General features: G+C 40.2%; 1 protein-coding gene across 2 annotated transcripts in view; it reads right to left on the bottom strand.

Moving 5' to 3' along the window:
• LOC122843607 (ubiquitin-conjugating enzyme E2 E2-like) overlaps positions 1-21,107 on the bottom strand; it is a 48,894-nt gene that overhangs the window by 10,193 nt on the left and 17,594 nt on the right. For both annotated transcript variants that reach the window (XM_044138463.1, XM_044138464.1), the window contains exon 4: positions 2,461-2,593. In XM_044138463.1, the coding sequence (XP_043994398.1) occupies positions 2,461-2,593 (133 nt within the window). The remainder of the gene's footprint in view (positions 1-2,460; positions 2,594-21,107) is intronic.

Here is a 21,107-nt window from a genome sequence, read left to right as displayed (position 1 = left end):
GTCCATTTCAGTGTTGAAATACATCTATTTCCATACGGCTGGAAAACCATCTCATCCTGGTGCAAAAACGTTTGATCAAAAAACATTAGGCTTTTTTTTTATTGTTAGTTTTTTAAAAATTTGGGGTGTTTCCATTAATCAAATAGATTTTTTCAGTTTCAATTTACGCAATTACATGGTGAGTGGAAACACAGCTATTGAGGGGAATAGAGATCCTCTGAGTGCAGTGAGTGTCTCCAGTGATTGTAGTGTAAACACAGCTGGTTCTGGTTCTGGAAGGTCCATTCACTGGTTCATTACTATTCCTGGCTAAATCCTAAAACCAGCCTGTCAGGCACCAACAACCATGCTGCGTTCAAAGTCCCTTACATCCTCTTCGATTCCTATCCTGATGCTCAGTAGAAAGTCGTTCCTAGATTTCTAAAAATAAAAAGCTACCATGTGATTGGCCAGTGTGTTTCTTGTGTTTTACAAACAAGTGAAAGCGTGTACCTAATAAAGAGGCCAATGGGTGTATTTTGTAGATACTTTAATCTTGAACAGAAGCTAGCAGAAACTTTACTGTTACTGTTTCATACTTGCTGTACAAGAATGAAATCACTTCCTTTCCTTTCACTGGTTCATTACTATTCCTGGCTAAATCCTAAAACCAGCCTGTCAGGCACCAACAACCATGCTGCGTTCAAAGTCCCTTACATCCTCTTCGATTCCTATCCTGATGCTCAGTAGAAAGTCGTTTCCACCACGCCTAGATTTCTAAAAATGAAAAGCTGCCATGTGATTGGCCAGTGTGTTTCTTGTGTTTACAAACAAGTGAAAGCGTGTACCTAATAAAGAGGCCAATGGGTGTATTTTGTAGATACTTTAATCTTGAACGAAGCTAGCAGAAACTTTACTGTTACTGTTTCATACTTGCTGTACAAGAATGTGAAATCACTTCCTTTCCTTTCAGGAAGTGAAGCGTAAACATTGCAGAAATGCTCTGTGGTGTTCTGGAATGGTTCGCCTGTAAAAGCCACTGCTGCCAATTCAGCAGCATTAATGCTAAATTAATCTTTTTTTAGATACCCACATAAGGCTCCCAGGAAAATGTCTTCAAATTTTTATGAAATCAGTTGCCAGCTTTTCCCTGCATGAGCAGAAGGAAAATTCTTTCCGGATGTCACTTCTCCATGGCAGCGCCAGTGGGAACTGGCAGCAAAAGCTCCGAAAATCTGAACTAGAGCAGCAAGTGTTGTGGTACATCATGAAGCTGAGCAGTTTTAGAGGTCTAGAGAGACTAGAGGTGTAATGATGTGATTAGGTCAAAAGACAAGACAATATATTAGATCAGAATAATCATTCCCCTTCCCCTATAAAGGTTTTCTAAAACAAGGCTGAGTTTTGAAGACACAGTAATCAGTGCAGAGTTATTTAGTTACGGTTTCATTCAAGCAGGACAATATCTGAGCTGCCTGATACTGAAAAAGATGGCCTTTTTGTGTTTTCTGAAATTGAAGTAAACATTTCACAAATCACAGGGTGCTTTAAAGTATCTCTGTTTAGTTTGGATATGCTCAGCTCAGGTTTGATCAATCCGAATATGGAAAAGTACAGAACTAGAGGTGATCATATATAGTCTTTGATAAACGGTGAAAGAGCCCTTAAATGAGGCCAACATTCTCAAGGTCAGTAACACATTCAAACTGACCTGGTTTGTATATTCTACAAAATATAATAGAGACTCTGCAATTAGTTGGCAATAACTTAGTTCTTCTTTGGCCAATAATTTCAATGATTTGAACAGCAAACAGGAATCAGTAAATTATATACCAACTTCATGATCATTAGTCAGCCGAGGTGTGTGCCATATTTTCCTACAGTACTTAAAAACTGCATTATTAAAATAGCAAAAAACAATCACTTCAAATATTTTACTTCATGTGTAATACATCTCTGCAAATGGATCGTTTTACTTACTGAAATGACGTGTAAGAAATATTGCACTTTTATGCAAAATTATAACTTTTCGAGATGTATAAGTGTATATATATGTGAGCCTGTTGCATTAACCAATGAATCAATGAATCACAAGTTAAAATGTTAATTTCCATTGTGATGATTAATATTTTTTTGAAGGCCAATTTTGTTTACAGGGACATCATAATCCATTTTATTCATGTTTTGGCTGTAAAAGGTTTCTGAGGTTTTAGATATTTAACATATCTTCCAGTGTTCTTTTCAAAATTAAACTTTATTGCTCTTTAAGAGTGCAAACAAACATTGTTTTGAAATGGTCAAGATATTACTTAAAATGGTTTCAAGAAAACAATATTATTATTTATTGTAATGATTTACTTTGACAGTTTATAGTCCAGTAAAGTTTGACCCAGGTATGTGGTAAAAAACCAAAGGTGTCTTTGTTCAAAGCAGCAGCTTAAACACAGGGGGCGCTCTGCTGAGCAGCAGGGAACCACCTACCTTGGGGGGCTTGAAGGGGTAGTCTGGTGTGAAGGCGATGTCCAGGAAGAACACTCCTCCCTCATACACGGAGCCCGGGGGCCCCAGGATGGTGGACCTCCACTCATAGATGTTGTCTCCTTTAGGGCCGGCACTGTGGACACACACAGAAAACAACGGGTTGTTAAAGACAGAGAAAGAGCATCAGGAGGAGAACAACAACTGTCTCTGAATGTGAGACACACACAGACACACACATACCTGTACACATGAACAGACAGACAGGTGTTGAGCAGCAGCTACTCTGTGTCCTCACTATTGGTCAGCATTTAACTGCCGGACAGCTAGAGGTTACCAAGCTTCACTGTTAGTCCTCCTTCCCCTCTACACACACACACACACACTCACGTACACACACTGAGATGCAGACATGCACACATGAACGAACACACAGCTGGAAGAAGAGAGGAACTAATCAAATCCCATTCTGCACTGGAATTAGGCCAGATGCCCCCGTTGGTTCCAAGTATTACTTTAACTTTCATCATTTACACAATCTGAGAGAATCAGAGAGGAAGAAGAGCTTGTGTGTGTGTGTGCGTGTGTGTGCGTGCGTGTGTGTGTGCGTGGGGGTGTGTGTGTGTGTGTGTGTGTGCTTGTGTGTCCTTGTACTTGATACAGGAACCATTTTCCTAACACATATTACGTTGAGGGGACCAACTGTTCTTTGTGGAGACCAACACCTGGTCCCCACCAGAGCAAATGCTGTTTTTGGGTTATGGGTTAGGTTTAGGACTAAGGTGTGAACTGAGTTTACGTTAGGTATGTCCTGGTAATGGTAAAGGTAAGGCTGTAGAAATTAATAGAAATCAATGAAAGTCCTTGTAAAGATACAAAAACAAAATGTGTGTATGTGTGAGTGTGTGTGCATGAGACACGATACAGTGAGATAAGAGCCTGAGTGTGGTTGCTCATGTTGAACAGCGGTAGTAAAGCATGGGGCCGCTGCAGAGCTGGCCCCTCTCAGTGTGTGTTTGGCCCTAGAGGAATTACTGTAGAAACAACAGCCATGTTCCTCTGATAGCCTACAAGGGCCAGGTGCCGGGGCTGGGGCCGGGGCCGGTGCCGGGGCCCGGGGGTTGGTCAAAAACTCACTGGTGTGATTTCAAAGTGTACCAGTGGTTTTATTAAAGCGCTGCTGGCTTCAGTTCAGATGACGTCTGATGATATGTGGCTGACTAACAGCTTTACTTCACACAGCAGACAGATGGAACCAGCTTTGTTGAAGTTCAACCCTCACAAGATCCAGACTTGATTCAGTTAACACTCAGTGATTCAGCTTCATGCTTCACAGCAGGAACACCTTCCTGATCATTTTTATTTTTGTATATATTAGTAAGACTATATTGCGTTCATTGTGAGATCATGTTACCTATAAACATTGTCAGATTATTTGAAGACATTCATTTTCTTTCCTTTTAATCTATACGTCATCATATGGATGACATATAGAAATATTCGTGTTTGTTTCCATGCTCTACTCCTTTTCAGTTTTTCGTTTCTCCTACTTCTCACCTACATTTCCCTTCATAGTAACTACTGTCTAAAAATAAAATCAGAAAGAGACTGAACAAGTTCTACTTTAATGGAAGGAGTGAAAGGAGGAAAAGAAGCATGAAGATCAGAGTAAAGTTTTTCAGAAGGACAAAGACCGGGACTTCTGAAAAAATGTTCTTTGGACAGATGAGTCTAAAACTGATCTGACACCAGAACAGAGGACATGTTGGACAGGAACCAGATCCAGTATTCCAGAGAAAGAACTGGCGTCTGTGAAGCACAGAGCTGGCAGTGTCATGGTTTGGGGATGATTTGCTGCAGCAGGACCTGGTCAGCTCAAAGTCTACCATTTATCAGAGAGCGGCAGCCTGAAGAAAATCTGAGAGCTTTCTTAAGGAAATAAAAGCTGAAGCAGAATCAGACCCTGCTACATGACAATGATCCAAAACAAACCAGAAAATACATCAAAGACTGGCTGAGAGGTCAATGGAAGGCTGTGGGCCGGTTTAAAGTCCAGACCTGAGATTCACTGAGATGCTGTGGGGCGACTTGAAACTGGCATGAGATGTAAAAAAAACTCTTTAAATATCTTCCAGCTGAAAGTAAGGACTGGGACTAATGAGAGCGACAACCTGACAGAGTCTCTCTCAGGTTGTTTTAGCCTGAGGGGGGCAAAGTAGTTATGAGTGGCAGGGTGTTCTAACTTTTCCTTGAGAATCATGTTCCTTGTGTACTTGGAATGAATTAGTTTATTTTCGTGAGGATAAATATGAATAAAACTAGACATCAATGAGTGAACCTATACTTTGAAAGAACTGAACATTTAGTGTGTGTCTATATCTAAGGTTTGCTGCATGATTTTAACTTAATACCTGTCCATCAGTTCATATTTATGACTGAATGACACTAGTTCTTCCAGTGACCCACAAAAACTACAGAGAGCATAAATTATTTGATGAAATACATAACCTGAAAATACCAACTTCCTGTTATTTTTCTGCAAAACCTTCATAAAAACTGACACTAAAGAACCACTGTTTGCAGGCCCAGCTCAGAAATTACAATTACTGCCCTAAAAGCATTAATTATTCAAGCGGTATAGCAAAGTAGACTTTAAAAATAGTCTTTTAGGGGTCCCACGGCTAGCTCAACGCTCATTTTTCTCTCAACTATGTTCCCACAGTTTGCCTTCTAGCATCTGGAAATATTTAGAGCTCTGACAGACTGCCTCATTTCACCCAGTGTAGCTTGTTCCTCCTACCTTTGACAGGAAGATCTGGGATCAAGTGCTGGCAGAGAGACATTTTTATCAGCCACCAGGTCTGTCAGGCTGATGGACGAACCAGATCTTACAACTCACCCAGGGGTGTCTGCCATTATTCCTCCAAGGAAACCTGTCTGCTACGTTCAAATGTGGGCAAGTAGTCTTTAGAATTTCACTTCTGCTCCACAGCAAACCAAAACAACCACTTCAAATGGTGTCTCAGGAAAAGGTGGGAAAAATGGGAGTGTTAACCGGTAGCTCACCGGTTACAGAACAACCTGCTCCTCAATTGCAAAGGAAGGCCAACATTAATTAATTCTTGCCCAACATTTTTCTACTTTTTAAAGGTGTTGAACTCTTTCCCTATTAGTCACTGTTGGTGTACATTACTGGGATTTAAAGTGATGAAGCAGCGTATAGGTTCAAAGGGGTGATAAATAAAAAGGGGAAATCATACAAGGTTTTCAAAGTCTTTCTTCAAATAAAAATCTGAAAAGTACTCTGATGTGAACCTCAAAAGGTTTGAATCAGCTTTGCACATCTACTGACTGAAATGATGTTTATATATAATTGACTCAGATTCTCTATTTGATTGGACTGAATTGACTTCCTTAAGTTCCTTTAGTCCAGTGTTTCCCAATTCCAGTCCTCGGGGCTCCCTGCTCTGCATGTTTTAGATGTGCCTCTATACCAGAACAGCTGATTCAACTGATTGCATGATGTCTTCTGCAGCCACCAAGTACTGCAGGAGCCAGTTAATCACCCAAAGATTCAATCCAGGTGTGTGGCAGAAGGGAAACACCTAAAACATGCAGGCAGGGGGCCCCCCAAGGACTGGAATTGGGAAACACTGCTTTAGACAAGTGTTGCAACTTCTTATGTTCACCTGCTATCTCTTCATTTGCTTCAGTTTTGGTCCAACACCTTTCAAACTTCCATTCAGCACTAAACCTACTGCATCTCTCTCCTCGTCTTGAGCATGACGCCTAGCGACACTGCATCCCTGTGCACATCTATGTACAACATTTCCCTGGAGTTGACAGCGCAACAAGTCAACATCAGCAACACTCGGATATGAATCTTTATGGTTCATAATGTCTGTACTGCTCCTTTAGCAACTGATTAATAAACATAGAGCAATGAACTTAGTCAACAAGATCCCGCAAAAGGACTCATGGCACACATAACTTGTAAACTGTTAATGACAGCTCATAGGCAGGCATCAAGTCTAAAAGCTTCCTGGATGCTTGTTGTCATGGTGCCTACAGGACCGTAGACATCTATTAACATGGAGCCAATGAAATGAAATGGACTGTTCAGGTTTTGTGGTTGATCTCCTCTGATGGTTACAGTGCAGTCAGCAGCCAGCAGCTCTGGCTCCATGATATCACAATGTATGACACGATGGCCTGCTGACGTCTCTATCATATAGGGTTTGGCTGATAGTGTGTAAAGCTTTTTTTGTGTTTTTTTTTCTGGCTGTCGTGGCCTTTATTTGACAGTGGTCAGACAGGAAAGAGAGCTCTGAGAGAGGGGGCAGGCATGTGGCAAAGGTCAGTGGACTGGTGACGGCTGCATCGAGGTCTGAAGCCTCCGTATATGGGTTGCATGCTCTATGGTCCTGCTCCACTGCCGCGTCCAGGACCTGATATGTTTAAGAAAGCTAAGTAATAATTAGCCGATTCTGCAGTAAACACTCAAGCAGGAAGATCCTTGATGTTGGACTGCTTAAAGCCAGAAGCAAACCTACACACCCCTTAAACACCTTTTTTTGGGGTTTACAATCATGGAATCAGGCTTAGAGGAGAAGGATTCTGATTGTGGTCACTTCACACTCAGCTGTAAAATGTTCTAGTGTGTGCTAAAAGTTACATCTTGAAGACACCAAAAGAACCACATCATCTGCAAAGACAAGACCCTGAGGTACCAAATCCAGATAAAGTGCATGCACACCATAAACAGAGAGACAAGGGACAGCCCTGGTAAAACCCAGCCTTTTACTGGGAACATGCCAGACTTGAAAAAAATAGACATCACTCTGGCTTTGGTTGGACAAAGACCAACATTCCTTAAAACCATTCCCATTGGGCTTCACACAAAATGCCTTACAAAGTCATAAGCTTTCTCCAGATCCATAAAACACATGTAGAGCCAAGAGATCCAACTCAGCATGACCTTGTGAATGTGACAAAGATTTGCTTAGGTACAATGTATTCTGTGTATGGCAACTTGGCTTTCCACAACACACTGAATGTAACTTTCAATGTTTTTTTATATATTTGTTAAAATTATCATTATGTTGTCACAGAATGATGTAAGACAGACAATCTGTGAAAAAATTTAACTCTATTGCCTTCTCCCAGTGCAAACTACAGAAATACACCATTCAGTCAGAAACAACCAATCAGAGCCAGGAGGAGGATCCTAGTGCTGTCAATCATTCTTATCCTAAAGCTCTCTCTTCTCCACTACAATACAACTGGTTCACCACAACATAGCCCTAAACATATCTTAAGACTAGTTAACATAGGAACCAACGTGGGTGGATAAATAGTTTTCTTGAACCGGTAAGTTGTTTTTCCACCATTAGCACATTTAATAGTATACACAAGGTTGACTGACAGTGCTAAGACCCGCCTCCTGGCTTTGATTGGCTGTTGATCGGGAGCAGCATATTTTTGTAGATCGCAATAGTAGCACATGGAGGTGGTGGGTGAGATCAATTTTTTCACAGATTATCTGTCTCATAACATACTGTCCTGACATGGTTACAGTTTTAATATGGAAAATACTTTTTTGTAAAAGTTATATATTGAAGCTTCAACAGTTAAACTACAGGAGACAACACAAGCATTGAGCCAGTCTAATCCAGTGTTGCCAGAACTAGAAAATAGAATTTAATGTCGCTCTTCTAAGCAAAAGAGAGCCAACAACATCCTTCATATCTGAACGTTTAGACTTTGTCTCCTGGTTGTGTCTAAATTAGATGGGTCATCATGAGATCGGAAGGTTGTAGGTTCAATTTCAGGTTCCTGTCATGTTGATGTGCCTCTGACATTTAACCCCAAGTTGCCTACCGATCACTGTATAAATGTGTGAGCGTTTATGAGTGTGAATGGGTGAACGTGTCTATAGTGTAAGGCATTTTGAGTGGTCAAAAATGATTGAAAAAGTGCTATATAAGTTCAGTCTTTAACGTTTTCTAAAGCTTCACATCGACTTCAATGTGTAGTAGCTTTGCTTTGCAAGGTGAGACCTCCTGACTGAGATCAGACACTGATACTTTGTCCCAACTGAACAGCGCTGACATGAGGACTCAGCCTCCTCATGTTACAGCTATACAGAAATGACTGATCACACTCACTGCTAATCCAACAAGCTAGTGACTTTCTTTATTATTTATTTCACATTGGTTGTTATCGTCCTAATTTAATTGAATGAACAAATTAAAGATCCCAAATCCCAAATAACATGTTTGACCAAGCTTGTGAAGCTATTGGTGGATTTAAAATTGCATTCAGACCGGATAGTCTGGTAGACTCGGTTCGACTGGGGGACTAAAACTGCAACATTTGTTAAATTTTAAGAACTCTACTTCGCATTCACACTGCACTGTGTCAAACGACTAAAACTAACTGAAAAACTGGTACCACTGTGGGAGCTTTTCTCACATAATGGGACGTCCCCGCCCTTCAAATTCTAATGATAGGCCGTCTCTTGTAAAAGCAGGTGACATAAGTACCTAAATCAAAAATTTAAGCTTTATGCATCATTGTGCTGCAAACAGTAGGAACCAGATTCTAGATTCTAAGACCAGATTCTACAAAAATCCTGAAGTTGCTCTAAAGGAAATACCAATTAAACAAGAAATACTGGTGATTGCAGTACACAATACTGCGGATTAGACAGAACTAAAATAATCCTTAGATTTTCCTTTAATCACATTTATCTATTATTAGGTTTCTCAATAACTGTATCACATACAGGGTATCATCTCTGCAGCCCAAAGCACTTCATTCATCTCCTGGGATAAATCCTGCAGATAATAGTCAGAGGTGACTCACTGCCCTTTGCTTCTGAAGAAAGAACATTTCCAACAGTGCTGCTGCTATCAAACAGAAAGAGTTTTTCCTGAACTGTCACCTACTTGATAGCAAGAGGTCCAAGCAGTAAAGCCTTAGAGCAGAAAGCACAAAGGAATGAAAGAAATATGAATGAGAAGCAGAAACAATCTGATGTTTCAGTTGCAGAAGTCCTAGCTTTGAAGTGACATTAGCTCAAACATCATTTTTTAAAACCAATAAAAACAAACCAAATCTCATCGGCTATTTACAACCCAATCTGTAGATATGAATGGTAAAATTTAACTTGAGTGGTCATGTCCATATTGAATACCAACTCTGCATGAAGGTGTTTAAATGAGCATATTCAAGATTTTCCATTACATTTAGGAACTAATGAGAATCAAGAACAAATCTTTGATTCTTAAACCAGAAAAACAGTCAAGACTATTTTCCTAGAGTTAAGATGTTGGTGTCGGGTGTTTATGCACCCGACACCAACACCAACGTCCCCACAGTGCAGGTGTGGATTAAAGACCTGCCTTTCCCACTCAATTTTAAAGGGGCAGTATTATGTATGCACCTTACTGTTTACTGGTGCTAATAAAAAAACACCATCAAAAGTAATCGCTTAAAATATTTCCACATTACATTATAGAAGGCCCCGGGGTGAACAAGCAGTGCTGAGTAGACAGCTTAGCCATTTATGTGACATTTAGCAGAGCTGCAGGATAGTGAAACCTGGATGGTGCAAAGGCTGTCGTTTGGAGTGTTGGGGCCAAAAAATACTATCAAATCAGCAGGGTCGACTCAGAGCTGTCACAACATCCTGGAGGCCAGTACTAACAAACAAAAAAGGCTTTTTCTCTACTAAGCGATTTACATAGGCTGAATGTAGAAATTACCCCACAGAATATTCATCTTAAACCTTCTCACATTTCTTATAAAGACAAACCTACAATCAGAAATATTTTTTGATCTTAAATGCAAAATGCTGATTTTTTTTTTTTTTGTACAGTTTTGGCTTCATTATTGATCTCAGTGTGTTGCTTTTTCAGCTAAAGCAGGGCTGGGCACTCCTGGTCCTGGAGGGCCGGTCTCCTGCAACTCTTAGATGTTTCTCTACTTCAACACACCTGAGTCAAATAATGAGGTCATTAGCAGGACTCTGGAGAACCTGACTGCACTTGGGAGGTGAATCAGCTGTTGGATTCAGGTGTATTGGACCAGGGAGACGTCTAAGAGTTACAGAACACTGAACCATCCAGGACCAGCAGTGCCCACCCCTGAATAAAGGTTTACCTTAAAATCTGCATCCCATTACTAATTTAGTTGACGATTACATCAATAATCAAGTCATCATGATTAATCCAAAGTCATTTGGCAGGATTAGCTCTTTGCATTAGGAGTGCATTATATATCGGTACTAATATCGGTATTGGCCATTATTAGTCATTTTTAATAAATCTGTCTGATAAATCAAACTGGGGAAATATTAGTAACAATATTCATTTCCATTTTGTTGCCATTTGTTTCTAGAGTCGGAACAGAGGAAGATGGTCAGTTGGTTAGTAACTTAATCAGAGAAGCAGTGGTGAAGTTAGCAGTGTGATGGATTCTATCAAGGTGTTGAAAAGGTTGAGAAATATGTATAATATATACAATATCTGTAAATATTAGTTATCGGCCATAACAGCAATATTAATATTGGATATCAATATCAGTATAAATTTTGAGATTAGTACATCCCTACTTTACACATTTCTGATATAACCTAACGTGAACTGAAATCTTCAAAAGTAGAAGGTTGATAGGAAATCTGTTTTATTTCAGCTTTAATAATGTCAGATGTTTTGTTCTAAAGAGGAATTTAGATCCTATGCCAGTATGGTGTCTCTTCCCCAGAGAAATGCTCTCATCTACAGCTTGTCTTTCATCTTTAGCTTCATAAAAACACAGTATCTTCACTAAGATCTGATTTACTGTTTGATGTGCATTTAGAAGCCTCTCCAGAGCTTTTCTCTATGCCCAGTCAAGGAGAAAGATGGCTTTTCTTAAACGAAACAAACATGTCCGATCTCAGCAGCAATGAACCTCCAAATACAGCTATACGTACAGCCTCCATTATGAAATGATTTTTTTAATGACAACCACAGTAGATATAAAGGACTGAGCTCATTTCATTAGTCCTAACTGTTAATTCAACCTAAGAAATGTTTTATATACGCTTTCACAAATTATGATTTAAAGTTGATTCTAATTGATTGTATTTTACAGTTGGACCTGTAAAATGTCTAGGATCTGAACCACAGTCAAAGAAAATAGAGTAATATTATTAAATATTGCTAATATAAATATGATCACTTATCTCCATAATTCATTAAAACACACTAAAAATACACAAATAACCAATTGCTAATTACATGTGAATATCTTTCTGACACTGCAGAGCCCTAAAACAGACTCAGTGATTCTATAAAGCTTTACCAATAATCATACTGCTGGTGATTTTATGAAAAGCAGCTTCAAAACAACAGATGAATAACAAACTCTGATTATATGATGGTTTATCATGATTACTAACTGATGTCTGCAAAAAGGGCTTTAGCCTTGACATTACATGGTGATCAGGATGTCCACAGAAAACAAATGCAGACCCATGCATTCCTGAAGGTCACAGAAACATGCTCATTCAGCTGGCTGGTACCCTCCAGACACACAGGCATGATGGCAGAGCGCTTTCACGACCTCAGCTGTTTACAGCTCAATGATTGGAGGAAAAGCATCAAAAGAAACATTTGGTCAGAGGCAGAGCACAAAGACCTCAGTTCCACCGGGTCATGTTGTAGAAAGGGTGTTGGCAAATCAAAGGAAACACGGTGTGACCTTCCAGACGATCACATAATGATCTATCTCGGCTGTCCCCACAGTCATCACAGCACCATTGATTAGGTTGAGCATTGATTTAATGTCACTCTTCTATCCAGATGGGCTCCAATAAACAACAATCAGTCAGAGCCAGAAACATTCTGTGTGTGTGTGTGTGTGTGTGTGTGTGTGTGTGTGTGTGTGTGTGTGTGTGTGTGTGTGTGTGTGCGGGTGTGCGTGTGTGTGTGTGTGTGTAATTTACTCTACCTTCATGTTTGTGACCAGACTCCAAGCTGCACAGACCATTCTTTGATTTTTATTTGACTTTTATTTAACCAGGTCAAGCTTAATTTAGAGTGTCCAGGCCAAGATTACAGCATGATATTTAAATATTACTAACACAACACAAACATTCAAACTAAAATATATGAAATTTAGTTTTGAAAATCTGGTAAAACCAGGAGTGGACCGATTGCAGATTTCTGCCTGATCACTGATCTTTATAAACCCTGACCTGCTGATTCTGACTCACCGTTTTTTTTGTCTGAAAAGTTTCTAAATATAGCAACAAAGTCACTGAGTTGGCAATGGTGGGGTGACTGTCGTTAACTGCAGGCATGAGGTCGTGACCTGGAGGGGGTCCGCTGGTTGGTCAGTCCTCTCTCCTGGCAGACGAAAAGGGGACAGTGGATGACTTTCAGACCTGAATGGAGGTAGATAAGGTCTGTTTCATCCATCCATGAATGAATGGATGAATGGGTCCTAGTATTGATCCCTGACACTCCTTTATTGGCTCATAAGGTGTATTTAGAGATATTACCTTACAATAACAATTTTCTGCCATTCATTTTTGAAGCAGCAGAGGGTTTTATGGGACAGATCTGCTCAGGATTAACGATGCAATAGAAATGAAACAAACTTATTTTAGGATTAGTGTCAACACAATTAATAAAAATGTTAATGACTTTAAATCCTGCGATTAAATTCTTGTGTAATGTTTATTTCTAAAACCAGATTGTAAATCTGACATAAACGTGGTCATAATTAAAATCTCATTTAATTGACAGTCAGCCAGGACACACATTTGGCAGCAGGCGACTACTTAGAGTAGAGGAGTCGTCTCCTTTCAAGAGGTGAAACACACAGGCAGATCTCCACAGGGCTGATATCTGTTTCCAGATAAAGATAAAACATGTTTGTGGTTGGCTAATAAAGGAGCTGCAAGTTTTAAAAATAATTACTATTTTTTTAGAGCGATGAATTATGGAGTGAACTAGATATTCTTTCAACCTGTTCACTATTGTTTGTGAACAATTATGGATGATTAATGGATGAATGCATTCATTTTAGGTTAAATTAATGCTACTCTAATTCTTACCCTTCAGCCAACATAACATCATTTAAGACCTGAACCTCGTCAGAAATAGTTTCTGAATATAGTAGAAGAGAACTCCAAATGAGCCGTGTCTAACAAGATGATAATGTTTAGCTTGCTTTGAGTGTTCGCAAGATGGCACATTTTCATCCTTCCATTTCTTTTAATAAAAACACCAATCTCTGTAGGAGTAACATTTAGGTCAAAAGGACTCTTCTGATACTTTTCCTACATTTTGAAACATTTATCTGACTGAGACGCATCACTTTATAAAACTCAAGTAAACCTTTTTATAAGCTGTCGATAAAATATTTGTAAGTAGGACTGGTTCTAACTCAATAGAAATCAAATTGGCCAAGACGACTTCTCGATCTGGACAAGTCATTATTACTGAATCACAGGCCAGTTCCAACCTTTCATTCAAAGTTATTGAAAAAGTTGTTTCCAACCGCTCTGATGTAGAATCTTCACAGACGCCTCCTGCAAGGATGGCTCTTGTAAATGTGCGGGCCTTACGAAACAAAAGGTTCATTCCACATAATTTCTTATGTTCCATGTGATTGGAGTTCCTCTAAGTGGCCGGGACGTGGATGAGAGTTGGCAAGTCTAAGGTTTTTCCTGAACTCTTGCTCTCCTACTCATCATTTCAAGGTGTAGAGGAGGATTAACTGTTTATGAGAACCACTTTATTACAAACCTGGAGATGTTTTGAACTGAGGTATATCCTACCAGTACTGTCAGAGGAAATTTGCTGACCAACAATGTTTTCAGAGTTTTTTAAGTGCCTAAATATGATCATGTTTTAGTAAAGGCTGACTGTGACATTTATGTGTGTTGAGCTGTTGGGCTGTTGGCTCAGGAGGTTTAAAATCTTACTCAGTCTTTCAGCCATATTTAGTCAGTAATGGGTTGGAAATTAAACACCTCGGCTTTTATTAATAATCGTGTCAGTGATTCTGGGAGAGCTTTTCGTCTCACCACAAATAAATTGCTTTTGCAGTTTCAGGAAACCTGTGTTGAGAAAAAGACCCAAGACATTGTGGTCCGGTTGAAAACCAGCCACCCTGAGCAATCTATTCTTAGAAACCATCGCATCTCCTTCCAGTGTGAATCATCTTTGTTTGACACCTAATAGGCCACCCAATGATTACATTGTCTTTATGGCCTCGAGGCTTCATGGCTCTGAGTTTCAGACAAAGGAAAACTCAGTACAGTGTCTGATAATCTGGTTAATGCTGGTTGCCTGGAGCCATGCATCAAACAGCATATTTGAAATAGGAAGGGACTATTCAGAACCTGTTCCCACAAAGACAGCAGAATAAATTTGTCCAAAATGTCTTAGAATGCTGCAGCCTGAAGAGTTCCTTTAACTGGAACTAAAGGGCCGAGCCAAACACCTGAAAAACAGCTCCACATCACAATCCTTTGTGGACATTTATATAATCCTATAATTTCAAAGTACAAATAAAATGAAGACAACAGTGGGAACACATCATGAAGATGTACATGTGTTCAACTTCAAATAAGTGAGAAAAAGTGAAGCAAATACTTGTACAAACAGCAATGAAGAACACTTGTACCAACAGGGAGCCATGCAAAGACAAAGGAACAACAAAGACGGTACCAGAGCCCTAGAGAGAGCAAATGGATGAACTAAAGACACGTGGCAGAAGACACAACACTTCCAGAGGTCCAACAGCCAATGCCTCAGTAGACATGGGTCAAAACAACAAGCAGGAGACCTCATTTGGTATTTTATTACTTCACTTCTTTCTCCAAGCTAAACCCTGCCTAGCTTCTGTTTCAGCTGCTGCTAGTCATTCATCACCTGAGTGAAATCAAAGCCTTGCCATGAGGGTGTAATCCTCTCTGTGTGAAGCGGCTGCAGAGGGAGGAGAGGAGCAGAGGGATGGGGGGGCTGTGAAAATCTTCCTGCCAAAACTGAAATGGAAACTTCAAGAAACCCAATCCAAGCTTTGGACCCATTAGACCTGGTGCCAACATTTTCACTGTACGTGTGTGTTTGGGCAGTTCCTTAACCCCATCTTCCCTCCTTCCAACTCTGCAGACACTCTATCAAAGCATCCATCTAGGGATGATTTCCGGGGGTCCATTAGTCCTTTCAACAGCCTCCGTCCCTTCAGAACTCCCACGACCCCCCGCCCCCACCAGGGACCCAAGCTTGAAGGTGATGGCTGCTGAAAGCAGACCACAAAAGGAAACATTAAGAATTTAACAGCCGTGGCAGCTACATCAGATGGAAAATCTACTGACGCATGCAGACAATTAAGCAGAGCTGAACAGCGGTCCAGACAATCCTGAGGGAATCTGTCACTTTCCCTTATTGGGTCTTATGAAGCACCCCGTTTAATAAATGGGAGCTCAGGGTCCTACCAGCAGACAAAGCAATGTCAGGGTAGGGGCGCCAGGTGAGTGAATGGATCCTTCAAGCTCCATATGGGGAACAGGTGACCTACAGCTGGCTGACCACAGAGTAGCTGCTTCTAAACTGTCACTGCACCAAACGGGTAATTCATCTGATCAAGATGAGGAAAACCAAGGAGACTAAATGGACAAAGTTACTCTGGTCAATCAGCCTTCAGACTGCTTCAAAACAGGCAGCAGTAAAACATCAGAGTCCAGGATGTAAATAGGAGGAGTGAGTGGGAACACAATCCTTCCGTGGATAAAAACAAGGCATGAGCTGCAAGGCCTGCTGGATCAAACGTATCCTGCTTTGATTTTATGATGGGCTGCTCAGTTCCGGCATCTCACTGCACTATCGATTCGGTAGCACTGTAGTTTGGAGAGACACTGGCCGGATGAGAGGTACGGAGAGATAAACAGAGAAGGCATAGTGGGAAAACACTCTGAATCAGCCCCAGAATACAGACTCCCAGGTTTAGTCTGCTTTATGAACAGGAGAACCACTGAACAGTTTGGACAGTCTGATACTTTTTCACTGGAGGTTCTTGATCAAACGACATCTATCCACTGGATCTGACCAACAGAATCAAGTCTCTCCAGTTTCTGTACTCATTCATTTACTCCCTGCTACCAGTGTGATGTACTTTGACCTCTGCACCTTAAGAGTGTGTTTGATCAATTCTGAGAAAATCATCTAAATGACATCATTTAACTCATTTCTCTTTATTTGAGGAAAAGAGTTTGAGCCAACTTGTCTATGTGTGAAATACTTTTTGCCCCATAAAATTAATGACTGGTTGTTTCACCCTTTGCAGGAACATCTGCCATCGAGTGTCTGATAACTAGTCAGTGAGATGTTAAATTGTAAAATTGAGATCTTTTGAAACGTTGAAGTGACAAGAAACAAAATTCTAATTTAACTGGACAAATACCTTTTCACAGCACTGTAAGAACATCATTCCCTCGTGGATAAGATTCCTTCCACACTTAAGTTCCACTTGTCTGGTTTTTCTGGTTCCATTTGGAAAATCTAACTGATACTGGAAATAAATGAAGTTCTCTTCTCTTAGTAACAACACCTACCCTGAAGGCAGTAGTTATTGTGATTTGGAAAGCTTTCATTTATCCGCCGTTATCAGTGGCTGTGCTAACTAGGCCTGAGCATGGTCAGTTAGTTCCAGAACTGATTATCTGAGGCTCCTCTTTTCTAACCCATAATCTGAGGTACGCTTGATCTACACAATCACATAATCAGGAGTATTTTGTCTCTGCACTGTAAACCAACAACGTCTTTCAGCCTCTCCTTCAGAGACGAGTGGACAGAGCGCATCCAGATTTGGTTCTGGTTAGCCACACAGATATGCTTCACTTCTTTATCAATGAAAGGATTTATACTGCGGATATTCATTTGACATTTTCTTCTCAGCATCATTTTTCTATTCTGATTGAAATATTACACAGTCTATTGCCAAAGATGACAAGTTTTCCATGGTGTGTGAGGCTGAGGCTGCTGGCCCAGTTCATACATCTGCCTTAGTTCAGATGTATGAACTAAGCCAGCACACATCTGACTTCCATCATGCTGCAGGACAGAAATCTTTTCTCCCGGATGCCGTGCAGGAGAAAAAGCAGCTGTTAACGGGCGTGTACAGCTGTGTACGGCTCTCAGCAGCAGACAGGTTTACCAGTCCAGATGATATTTCTCTCAGGATGTCTCTAGCCGTTTAGCAGGAGGTTGCAGGGTCACATGTTTTACATTTTTACTGTCTGTATTTCATATGGTATCAGCACTTTATTTACTCAATATTTTAAAAAAAGATAAAACAAGATTTATTGTCATGTTTCTTCATATTTTCAAAATGGCTGCCATATTGTTTTGCGACAAAGACGATTTATACTCCACTTTATCATTTTATGTAAGTTTTTTGTATTGTGTTTAATTATTTGCTGATGCCGTCAGTTGCATTTGTTCCCCACAGCTCTATCCACTGGATCTGACCAACAGAGCTACACTATATAAAAGTTTTATATAGTGTAGCTTCTGATTTCCCATCTGTCACCTTTCAGAATATACTCAGATCATCCTGAATTGGTTCGTCACAATTTCATAGTTCAAGATAACCCACAAAGCACAGTGGTCACCTCTATACTACACCAAGGGCTGGTCCTAAATATCGCAGGTGTAGCTGCACCTTTTAACACCTCAATAACAGTATTTGTCTGCATGTAATCTAATGGTAGCTGCAGTAGCTCTGCTTCCTCAGGGATATGGTGCTGTTTACACGGTAACGTTTCCAACAGTGTTTCCCATTGTGCATCCAGAAAAAGCTTACACAACAGTGGAATGACGGTGGAAATAGCAGTAGAAACGATGTAGTGTAAATGCCAGAAGGTGGAGAAACTTGGTGAACTTTCTAAATCGGTGTATTTTATAACCCTTTGCTTGTAGATGTGCACCTTCAAGAACACATCATCTGATGCCTCTAATCCCTGTGGCATCCCTAATGGCATAAATGTTCCACAGCGAGCAGATTGTACTTTAACACCCCAAATAACCTGAAGAGGTGCAGCAGCACAGACAGGACATGGAGGTCCTCCATTGTGCTGTGCGCAGGTGAAAATCGGGTCTGAGAGCACAAGAGCAAAATGGCATGACTGACAATTTCTAAATCTTTTTGGTTTGCATTTACATGTCGTCAAAGCTTTGCTGTTTTTGTCCAACCACAACAATGTTTCTGTGTAAACAAAAAGCCAAGACTTCATCACACTTCATAAACAGGTCAAACAGGTCATTTTAGTGGCACTAAAAATACCACAAACTAAACTTTGAGGTTTATAACTCTATAAACCCTGGCTGGTTTAGTTTACCACAACAGTCCCAGGGTTAAATAAATTACTGTCTTGTTGTTTCACTAACATCATTAGGTAACACTGAAACGCTTCAGCATGGATAACTATCAAGTCTGGAAGTTAGACATGTGCCTTCCAGTGTGTGTTCAACCTGAATGAATCTCTACGTATAAGTGCAGGAGGAAGTGATACTCACACTGGAAGGAAGTGAGAGTGGTTGTGTTTAAACAGCATCCTTGCATGACCTCCGGCAGGTAAACCTGTTTCTACAGTCGGTGTCATAACCTTACCTTACCCCAATAGTTTAACTTTAAGATAAAGTTATTTGACTCAAATGAAACTCTTTGGCTTATGGACAGAAGACATGACTGGCTGGGAGTTCTGAGCAGCAGCCTCTCTGCAGGGGAAACGTGTGTTAAGAGCCTAATTATTCATCCTACACAGACAGTGTGCAGAGATAATTAATGCACACTAATGACTTTATTCACACATCCGGGCTCCATGGCAGAAACACCCCAGTAAGCTGCGGCTAACTGCAGATGAGAGAGGACAGAGGAGGAAAACGTGCAGAAACTGGAATCACATGATTCTTATAATAATGCATCAAACATCTTTACTTTGATTCCTTAAAACTAGTCTGAAGCTGAGCTTAGGGAACACAAATGCTACAGGACACACTTATAATCTTTATCTACCTGAATGCTACACATCAGCAGGGTCCATTTTGGAAAAAAATACATACTGAACCAGCATTGCTCTGCTCTGTAACATCACTGAACCCACTCTCAGGGGGATTCTCCATTAAATGAACCAAGTTTCATTGTCAGAGGGAAACAAGCTGCTCCTTACAGCGTGGCAATGATCTTCCCAGATCCACAGCAGTGTGTGCTTATCTGAGCGAAAACCTGAAGGATCTCAGGAGAGATTAGCAACGCCCATTGACCAGTACAACTGTTAGTTACCACAGCAACTGATCACAGCTGTTGGACAGACATAGTTGATAAAGGAGTCAAGCTTTCTTTTTAAAGTCTTTCTGCCATTTAGCTATCAAACAGTGTGACAGGTGTTCTCCAGATAAGAGAAAACAATTTCACTTCATGATAGAACAAAATGACAAATAAAGACTCTGCCTGTTCCTAACCTAGAAAGAAGATGTTTAATGTGTCAGGTCGGTGAGAATTTGGGCTCGTTTTTCAGCCATGTCCCTTACATCTGTTAGTTGATCTGTTAAACAGAAAACCACCAAACAACTGACTGGTATTTTAACAGCATATGAGCATTCACAATTTTAAATACATAATGCTCCGGCGTCAGCCTTCTACACTCCAGATACTGTGATATCCAGCTAAACTAAGCTGCTATAGATTGTTGGACATGCTAAAACATTCAGAGGCATAAGCTTTGTATACATCACACATGATCCAAGCCCCATTAAAATGGAATTTACAGAAATGGAGTAATGTTCCTGCAAGGAAAGCTGTAGCGCCTTCCTTGTTCTCTCCTAGTCTAAATTGTTGCCCTCCTTTTCTTCTCCATCCTCTGTCACTTTGGCAAGAAAGACTTGCCAAAGTAAAAGCCCTTCAAACTGAGAAAAGTGCTGCTGGGGATGAGATCAGACTAAATGGGTGAGATTGTATGTGCAGACATAAAATAATGTGTTGGGAAGATGACTCAGGTTAAAAAAATAGCTTTTAAAACTGAAATGATTGAATATTTTTAATTGATAAACCTGAATCTTCTTTGACAACTAAATTGATAGGGTTAAAATATTTCTTTTAAAAAAAAATGTCAATCTAAATGTTTCTGGTAATGTGTTGTCTTGGTCCTAAATTTGATTAACGACAGTCTTAAAAGATCTTAAATTGAACTTTCTGAAAAGAGAGAAGAGTAGAGCGCTAGAAGGGCTCTGTTTTAGCTTAAGGCTCTGATAAAAAGTAATTTCACAGTAAAAAAACAAAAAAAACTGTAATTGTATGTGGAAACTTCCCATAATCCGACAAACCAAGAATCTGTTTTTTTTAATGTGCAGTACCTGCAGTAAATTTCAGATAAATATTTAAAATTAAACATAAAAGTTCTAAAGTCCCATTTGTTCTGACAGATTTGAAAATGAGTGAAAGCTGATTTCAACATGTAGAAGAAGCAGAAACCGCAACACACTTCCCAGCAGCATGCCTGGGTAAAGGCATGGTGAATAATTAGCTGCTCCACGGCGTTTTCTCCCTGCAGGGGGGCTGCAGAAATCTTTAACTCCCTCCACTCAGAT

This window comes from Gambusia affinis, linkage group LG14 (assembly GCF_019740435.1).
Source record: "Gambusia affinis linkage group LG14, SWU_Gaff_1.0, whole genome shotgun sequence".
In the NCBI taxonomy this organism is placed as follows: domain Eukaryota; kingdom Metazoa; phylum Chordata; class Actinopteri; order Cyprinodontiformes; family Poeciliidae; genus Gambusia; species Gambusia affinis.
Note: the sequence above shows the minus strand (reverse complement) of the source record. Positions and strands in the feature narration are given on the sequence as shown.